Source organism: Rhyacophila brunnea, unplaced genomic scaffold (assembly GCF_057557595.1).
Source record: "Rhyacophila brunnea isolate RB1 unplaced genomic scaffold, BYU_Rbru_1.0 scaffold_2, whole genome shotgun sequence".
NCBI classification, from domain to species: Eukaryota; Metazoa; Arthropoda; class Insecta; order Trichoptera; family Rhyacophilidae; genus Rhyacophila; species Rhyacophila brunnea.
The window spans coordinates 38,544,892-38,554,124 of NW_028232859.1; the positions used below are offsets into that span (position 1 = coordinate 38,544,892).

General features: G+C 32.5%; 1 protein-coding gene across 1 annotated transcript; it reads left to right on the forward strand.

The window, feature by feature from the left end:
* The first annotated feature begins 420 nt into the window (after positions 1-420).
* Positions 421-5,638, forward strand: LOC147072295 (beta-1,3-galactosyltransferase 5-like). Its single transcript, XM_085947792.1, has 3 exons — positions 421-730; positions 2,335-2,482; positions 3,396-5,638. Exons 1-3 carry the CDS (start codon positions 556-558, stop codon positions 4,156-4,158), a joined length of 1,086 nt encoding a protein of 361 aa, XP_085803918.1. The 5' UTR covers positions 421-555; the 3' UTR covers positions 4,159-5,638.
* The last annotated feature ends 3,595 nt before the right edge of the window (positions 5,639-9,233 follow it).

Consider the following 9,233-nt stretch of genomic DNA (forward strand, 5'->3'; position numbering starts at 1 on the left):
TTGGCGAATAATTCGCTTTGGTTTGGGGAGGCTTTATTTTTGCACCGTGCAATGTCTTTGGCCGTAATACTTTAAATTTCTTGGACCGCGTACTCTATTACAACATCTTCTTGGCTACGTGTTAAAACTCCTCCCATTTTTAACCGCAATTCCATTATAAACTAACAAGCTCCTCCCATTTAGTCGACAACAGCGCCTTCCTTCACGTACCTACTAGCCAAGAAGATGTTGTCGTACAATAGGTACCATAATTCGGCGACAAAATCACAACTACCCAGATTTAGTCTATGATCCAGATTTGATGTATATTATCTATGTTCCAGATTGACCTTGAAACCTGTTGCTCTGCTGTCAGTCAACTTTCTCATTTATTTTCAAAATGTATTTTTATTATTTTAGTCAAAAATGTCAACTGTCACGGAAAAGTAGTTTATTAAACGACAGGACCCATAGAATTGTCTAGGGTTTTTGAGTAATTCTATACACTAATGTTGCAAAGCTATGACGAATTAAATTAAAACTTACATTTAATCCGATAATTTAAAAATTAAGAATATGAAATCGTCATTCTTGTTATTTATTGTTCTGTCCATAGTTATATTTTTTGTAATAATAATATTTAATAATAACCTGAAAAATAAAATTCATTATGCCTCCCATTATACTAAAGATACAACGAAGGGGAGTGTATTTGACATTAAGCATTTGCTAAATAGTCGACCCTGTAAAAGTTAGTATGTACATATTTTATTAAGCAATATGCATAGATATATCAAAGCAAGGGGCTAGATTTTGGACTTTGGTTATCAAAAGGTTGAAATAAGTTTAATCTACTTACACTAAAAATGTTGAAATCTTCTATAGAGATGCAGCCTATATTAAAATGGAGCAAAAAGGACCTCCGGTCCAGAGGCTCTGGGACCTCTAATTTTCACACCCATTAACGCTGAAATGAGAGGGCTTTCATATATTTTTTGCACACAAAAATGGTAGGTTGTTACGCCAAACCCTAGAACTTGCAATTTTTATGATGCCTATGAATTTCCAATGGCTACATCTGGAAGAAAATTCAACATCTTTAACATACCTACTACAAAATTATAGGCACTTACTTACATCTGCTTTTGTAACATTAGTTGAGTATTTAAGCTCTGTACAAGTCGGTTTACAGGAAGCCAGGCGGAAACCGTGCCAATTTTCATAGCCAATTTTGACAAAATCCATGACTTCAAGAATGAAAACCTAACCTAACAAATAATCCAATATATCGGCTATTTCCAAAATTTGTGTGCCGCTGGCTTCCTGTTAACCTACAAGAACCTATTCAATTTATATAATTAAATATTTGAGTTGTATGTAATACTATATTTATACTAATTTTGTAATAATATTATAATATAATATTCAATTTGCGTAGCTACATCCTTAAGTCCATATATGAAATCACACGATTTTGCCTATTTTTAAGCCCCCCCCATCATCACATTTTTGACTCCGTTAACAAACATTAAAAAACAGAAAAAATGTTTTTTTTTTTTAAATATTAAACCTTAAATCCCCGATTGACGATATACATATTGTTAACTTTGTAATGTCACATTTCCTCTGATCCCCCCTCCGTCATAAATCATCACATATCAGACCCCTCCCCGCCCTCTAGAGCGTGACATATATCATCGGTCCCTATTAAAAAAGTCGGATCTGCAAAATGCTAATTTTCAGTACGAGCAATCAAAGATGTTTCATCAAATATTCTTTGTGACCTATTGCTTGTCATAATGAATAAAAATATGGGTTATAGAAACTTTTCTAAACGTTTATAAAAACATCCGTCTGTCCGGTGAACATTGCAGCAACTGTCAGATCCGACGCATCTTGCTCGCCCACGCCCAGCCAACAATGTCGGTTGGTAAGAACCGACATTGTCATTCGGACACTCTCGGTAGATCTGTCATTTTTAACTTGAGTATCTCGAAATTTTTCAAACAAACAAAAAAAACTGATTGTGGTATAAATGTTTAAAGTGTTTAAATAACTTTTACGTAATAATCCGAAAATGACAAAATTTCAGATCCGACTTTTTTAATAGGGACTGACGATATGGAGACCACATAACTAATAAACTTATATATCCCCGGTCTTGGGGTGAATGCAATATAAATAATATTCGCTGCCCGACTTCGAAGTTGCTATGACTGGCCCTGTCTGTAGTTACAATAGTTATTTAGACACACTGATAATCTTCACAAAATTTATGTATTAACATTGATTATTTGAATTATATATCATAATTATTTTGTATAATTAATAGAATAAGGTTTTTTTTATTAACAGGTTCTGAAACAATTATTTGTGTGGTCACATCTTACATTGAACATGTGGAATTACGAAGTGCTCACAGGCGAGCTTTGCCTTCTGAATTATTGCATAAAATTGGAATAAAACGAGTCTTTCTTTTGGCAAAATCTTCTGGGGCAGATAAGTATGTTATGAAGAATATTATATAAGTAAACACCACGCCATTCTCAATTAAAATTACTTAACATCATGTCAAGAGCCAATAAAAATTTATTATACATAGTTACACTTCCAAATGTCTTATGTACGCTTTACGTCTCATGAGTGCGTAGTATTATATTACGAGTCAATTATCTGGAGAACTGATGTAGTTTTCTACAAGCTTATCTTAGAGCACTTTAATTTTTATCACATATAATTATTTTCCTTTCGATAATTCGTCGAAACGATTATTTTCCAACTACCTTTCTAGCGGCAAGAGAGGTGCTGTTAAATTATAGCACTTATTGTAACAATTACAACCAACTTATTGTAATTGTTACAATAAGTGCTAATACTTTGATACAAACCTACCCTAAGTTTGATAATATTTATCATTTTAGCGGTCGATAAGTATAGAATAGACCCACAGAAATGTTTCCTCGAGCTAGGCTTATAAGGCACCATTAACGGGAGGTGCGAGACTAATCAATGTGCTTCCCAGAGAGATAGACATTTTCACACGCTGTTTTGTTTTTGAAATTTTATTTTATTGCATAAGGACCCAAGGTGTCTACAAGAATTATTATTGTTTTCATTTAAAGTAGGAACTACAAAACAGTAACTAGGTACTTATATATTTTTGAAATGAGAGCGATATTATTTTGCATCTCTTTAATCCTTGCTAATATGATAAAATATTTTCTCTTTCTCATTCTATCGCATTGCAATTTTAACAAAAAGAAACCAACATTATACTTATGGTAGTACATAAATCCATTTATTAACAATATGGTAGGTATTTAACTTTAATTTAAAATATTGTGTGTACTTTATAAAATTCCGACCCTAAATGAAGGTAACATTTCAAATAGCTAAATTTTATGTAATTATTTCAGGTTTGGAGTATCCCAAGAGTCGATACGAGATGAGAGTGCTCGATTTGGTGACATCCTTCAAGGAGATTTTCTCGAGGCGTATAGAAATCTCACCTACAAACACATCATGGGATTAAAATGGGCGACTGAGAATTGTCCCGATGCCGACTTTATTATAAAATTAGACGACGATATTGTCTTCAACATTAACAATTTACTCAAGTATATAAAAGCCATTCGAGTTGATAATAGATTTAAGTTTATATTAGGCTATGTTTTGAGAGGGATGAAGGTTATTCGTAATAAGGCAAACAAATGGTACGTTACTAAAACTGAATACAAAAAGTCATTTTATCCACCATTTGTATCCGGTTGGATGTATGTAACGGTACCTGAAACTGCCAAAAACTTAGTTGCCATGGCCATGTCGACACCATATTTTTGGATCGATGATGTTTACGTGACGGGGATATTAGCGGCTAAAAATGGAATCCAGTTGACAGATGTACGATATGATAAAATTCTCTTGGAATATTACGAGTTAATGGATTGTTGTCTCAATGATATGGTTAATAAAAATATTACTTGTGAATATTCCGTCGGTCCCAATGGTGGCAATAATAATATGCTTGTCAAGTTTGTCGAAGCCGTTGATCATTGTTCAGTTAAACATTGTAAAGCGAGGCCAATAGATACGCCATTAACTAACACATGCGTTAGTCTTAAGAAACCTTTTCCACTTGATAAAGGAAGTCCGGTTGTTAATATTTTGAAACTCAAGTGAATCTTCATTTTCTGATGTATAAAACATTGAATTAGATTTATATGTTGTTTTTTTTGGAAATCATACCTTCTGATACTTTTACAAAGAGTTTCTAACTGTGATACTAATGAATAACATTAAAAAAAATTAGATTATAATACATACTGTTATATGTACTATTTTTCTATTGTAATCTATTTAATGCCACCATTCATGGTAGACTCCGTCCACTTTAAAATGTGTATTGTTAATGTACGAGGGGAGTTCCATAAGTTCGCGGAATGGGATAGAAAGAAAAGAATAATATATTATGTTTTATATTTTTATTTTTCAATATAATCTCCTCGGACATGAATGCACTTCTTAGATCTAGCAATTAATTTTTCTAAACCTTCATAAAAATAATTTTCCGATTTGTCTTCAAAATGCTCAATTACCTCTACCTGTAGGGACTCATCATCATCAAAATGTTTTTCACGTAAGTCTTTCTTCAAATTTGGAAACAGGTAATAATCATTAGATGCCAGATGAGGACTGTAAGGTGGATGAGGCATTTCCTGAAAGCCGCATTTTTTCATAGCAGCTATTGCAATTTGAGCCTTGTGAACAGGTGCGTTGCCATGAAGTAAGAACATGCCTTTTGTTTTTTTACCCCTCCTTTTTACTTTCATAGATTCTTTTAAGTGACTTAGAATAATAGCGTAGTACTGTCCTGTGATGTTGGTGCCTTTTTGTTTATAATCAATTAATAGGATTCCTTCCCTAGGAATCCCAAAACACTGTTGCCATCACCTTCCCAGCCGATGGTACGACCTTAAACTTCTTGAGGGCTGAACCACCCTTTTTATCCCACTGCATGGACTCTTTTATTAACTAATAACTATTAACTTATTAATGATGAACCCATGTTTCATCTCCCGTAACAATTTTGTTGATAAGTTCTTCTTGATTGACGCCAGACAGCTTTAGAAATTGCTTAAAACATTCCACACAGTAACTTTTTTGATGTGGCATAAGCATTCGTGGCACCCATGTTGCGCTTACCTTCGACATCCCAAGAATTTTGTGTATAATTCTGAAAATCGTTGTTTTGGGTAGATTGACCCTTTCTGCAATTTCGATTAGTTTTAGCCGACCATTTTCCATAAGGGTATCTTCGAATATTAATAACAATTCACGTGTAGTGACGTCACTTGGCCTTCCACAATGGTTATCATCTTCTAATGACTCTACCTTGTTTAAATGAATGTGACCATTTATAAATCATGGTTTTACCACAACAAAGGGTGCCATAAACCAATTTCATTTCATTTTGGATAGTTTCCACACTTTTTCCCTGTTTTGTGACGAATTTAATTACTGCACGGAGCTCAATATTTGACATTTTTAAAATTATCATTGACTGTTCTTAGATAGATAGATTTGTTCTTTTGAATATTTGAAGCAATTTAATGGAACAATCAACTTGAATTTGCACAAGTATACCTAAAAAGGATTACCTAACAATAAAAAAATAATTTTAACCCCAATACTTGCTACTTTCACCATCACTCCGCGACCTTATGGAACTCACCTCGTACCATTGGAAAATAACAGATTTTTGATGTTTTTTAGTTTAGTTTTTATACTCTCATTTATATTGGTTACATGTTATAAATTTTGAAAATTTTAATTACTTGTTTAAATGTTAAATTTAGAGTTTTTTTAAACTAATTGGACTAGAAATAATTGCATCTTAAAGTATTTATAACTTCAAGATTCTTGTAAATTATACATGGAATATTTATGTATAATTTTCCAACCAACCTGATTTTGGATATATTTACTTTGATCTTATTTACAGCACAATTTGATCTGCCATATTATTGTAGATAAGTATTAAATTATAATATGGAACACAGGAAAATAATTAATCATACTTGAAAAATTAATATAATTATTACATAAATAATGTACTATGATAAAAAAATCTCCAATGAATAACGAAATTGTTTCCATATACCTCCGCTGTCTGTGAAGTCATAAAATTATCTATTCAACCGTTAATTTTTAAATGGGCACAGCTCAGGTATACTATTATTATGCCAAGCATGTACGTACAGCAGTGGCGAGGGGTGGAGGTAGGTTATTAAGATTTGACATGAATAGTGCACACTAAACTTTGTCAGTCATACTTATTTGTTTTCATTGAACTAGGAATACAATTTGTAGATGGTGCTGGTTAGTTTTTAAAATTCAATTAAACGCTGCCACTGACATACAGTAGAACCTCGATTATCCAATATTAAGTAGACCAGATATTCAAGAGGAAAAAGATACCTATCTAGCAAGAGTATTTTTTATCGAAATATGTACCTATGTTAAAAATTCATAAAATAAATAATGTAATATGTTTCAACTGTTGATGTTTGCGTCCTTTCATAGTACTAATTATTCAATATTTGCTTATCAATTTATAAAAATTTAAAATTTAATAATTCAATTTAATTAAACCTTCTGAACAACCGGTCTGAAATCTGGAAGCATTTTAACAGTGGCAGCGACTTGCCTGCACGGTATAGTTTGTGCGAAAAATACAGAACACCTACAGCGCTTTCCGGTTTGCGCGACCTTCAGTTTTCCCGTCCATACACACGGGCTTCCCGATACAAACCGATAAATCATGAGCGTATAGCCGGCGCTTTACATAACAATAACTGATCACTATAATATTCTCACATTGGCTTGCTGAATTTTTTATCAATGATTTCACATTTTAAAATTCAGTGGTTTCCAAACTTTATGTTACTATCCCCATATCTAAGAAAAATAATCTTGGCACCCCCCTATTTATATAATAATTTCATATGAAAAAAAATATGTGTAGATGAATTGAATACACAAAGCAATGTAGGATTAAAGGTTGTTTAACTTTTCGCGCCCGAGTTTAGGAACCACCGATCTGAGCATTGGAAACTTTAGAATGTGTAGAACCAATATTTCCCTCGGCAATATCCTCTTTCCCCATTTGGTCCTGTGCCTTTGATGCTTCCTTAATTATTTCCTCAGTATCCGAATCCAGAATTGTTCACATCACAATTTGACCACTCGCTGACGTCTTTCACCGTATACATACTGGAATTTGTATTACTGCTTCCGTGATGTTACCTATAACACTTTCATTTAAAAAAATGAGATCTATTATCGAAGGGCGTCTAACATGTTATGGTGTACACCTGTAAACTGATTTAGAGACGTGGTCGGTACTGGAGGGAAAAGCAAATATAAGTATCAAAAATTAATTAACATCATTCAAACAAAAAAATCGAAAAAATAAATAATAAATATAGCCGGTTTCTATTTTATAGCAAGGATGTAATTAATTTCATTAATTGACCATCAATAACACTTTTAAAAAAATTATCGAGTTCCACCTTTTACCACAATATTTTTAAAACAATGTTGAGAAACAGACTCGGCAGCTTTCAGTTGTGTTTATAACAAAAGTGGCAGTTGTGCATAGAAATATTTAAAAAATTACAACATACTTATTATATCACTGTAAATTATATTGAAATAGTAAGGTAATACAATGAAATATTAAAAAAACTTTTCTAGGAAGTTCTACAGCTTTGAAAGAAAGTGTATTAGTAACAGGATTGAATTCAGTATGACAGCTAATGATCAAAATAAACTTAATATGTAATATATTTTTATGATTTTCTATATTTCCCATTGATCCAATAACATTGTGAAAAAGTGATGATGAAATGTTTTTTTTAGTATTATTATAAAGACAATAGTATCAAAGAAGTTGACAATAAAAATATTTTTGTTTGAAATTGTTACATATTCTTTTCATCTGTTATAATCGTTTACCTCAGGCAGTCTTCGCCACTGTTAATAATACTTCATTACAGGGTCAAGTGTACCAGTCATTACCTTAAAACGTGTAATTTATAGGCTCATATTATTATGAACATTTCTTGACGGATATGATAATGGACATGTCTATTTTTGCCGGTAACTGATTCTGAATATTATGTACAAGCGAAAGATTAACATAGTGGCGTATTGATAGGCTAAAAAATAATATTTTTATGTTAAAAATGTAACATGGAATATGTAGTAAATAAAGAAAATATGAATCATTTAAAGATAAAAGCTTATGGTTAGTTCATTTTTTAAATTAGAAATTAATTTTAATTCGAGAATGCATCGAATATTAAATTTAACGATATTCAAATACTGAATGTCTGAGATTTTAAGACATTATGTACATATTAATCTACTTTTATTCTTTTACCTGCCGGTAGGTGTATGTATGGCGGCACCTTACACGCTGCGAATTTTATTGCAAAAATAAAAAATTCAATTCAATTTATGTTTCAAGTGTTAAAAACGAATTCTGTTTCAATTCTGAGTATGTGATGATATTCCCAATATTGTCGTGTGTTCAACATGTTTGTATGTTTAAAATAATTGATTATTAAGGTAGTTAGTTAGTAAAACTCGTTTAAAGCGGTGCGTCTAAAGAGGTCATTTTTGTATAAGCGTTGTTACGTTCACTGAAAAGTATGTGTCTTAAAACGTCATTGGCAGCCATCCGGTTGAAGATTGTATTTTTTTTTATTTTGGTCACCAGATGATACTTTTTCAGATTGAATGTACTATATTTTTGGTGGATATACTGTATTTAGTAATTTTAAAAATGAACGTTGGGGAAAACATCTCAAAAAAGCAAATAAGGGCTCAATTTAGATTCAATACGTACCTATTTAATTTTTTTGCGAAAATATTACATAATTATGTTTGGGACACTTCATAGTACGGCCCCATAAGGGGGGATTGACAGGGCTCTAGTCTGGGGGCGCGAGCTCAAGTCTTACCTCGAACACCATTTGGAAAAAGCGTCACACTGTCTGACCTTTGAGATTCTGGCCTGGGGGCCCGCTTCAGAATATGGGGGCCATGCTTCATAGTCATAGAAAATTAGACTTGCAAACCCTATGATTTGGTAAGAAAATCACATTGCCAGCATTATCATCACCGATGCAAGGTCAGCCAAGAAACTCTTCACCATTGACTTCAACAACACACAGAGCCACCTCTAAAGC

Bases quoted from the DNA above. Each gene is read 5' to 3' on its own strand.
- LOC147072295 (XM_085947792.1), top strand. From the start codon at position 556: ATGAAATCGTCATTCTTGTTATTTATTGTTCTGTCCATAGTTATATTT. The intron at 731-2,334 runs GTTAGTATGTAC...TTTTATTAACAG, and splicing joins AAATAGTCGACCCTGTAAAA to GTTCTGAAACAATTATTTGT. The intron at 2,483-3,395 runs GTATGTTATGAA...TAATTATTTCAG, and splicing joins AAATCTTCTGGGGCAGATAA to GTTTGGAGTATCCCAAGAGT.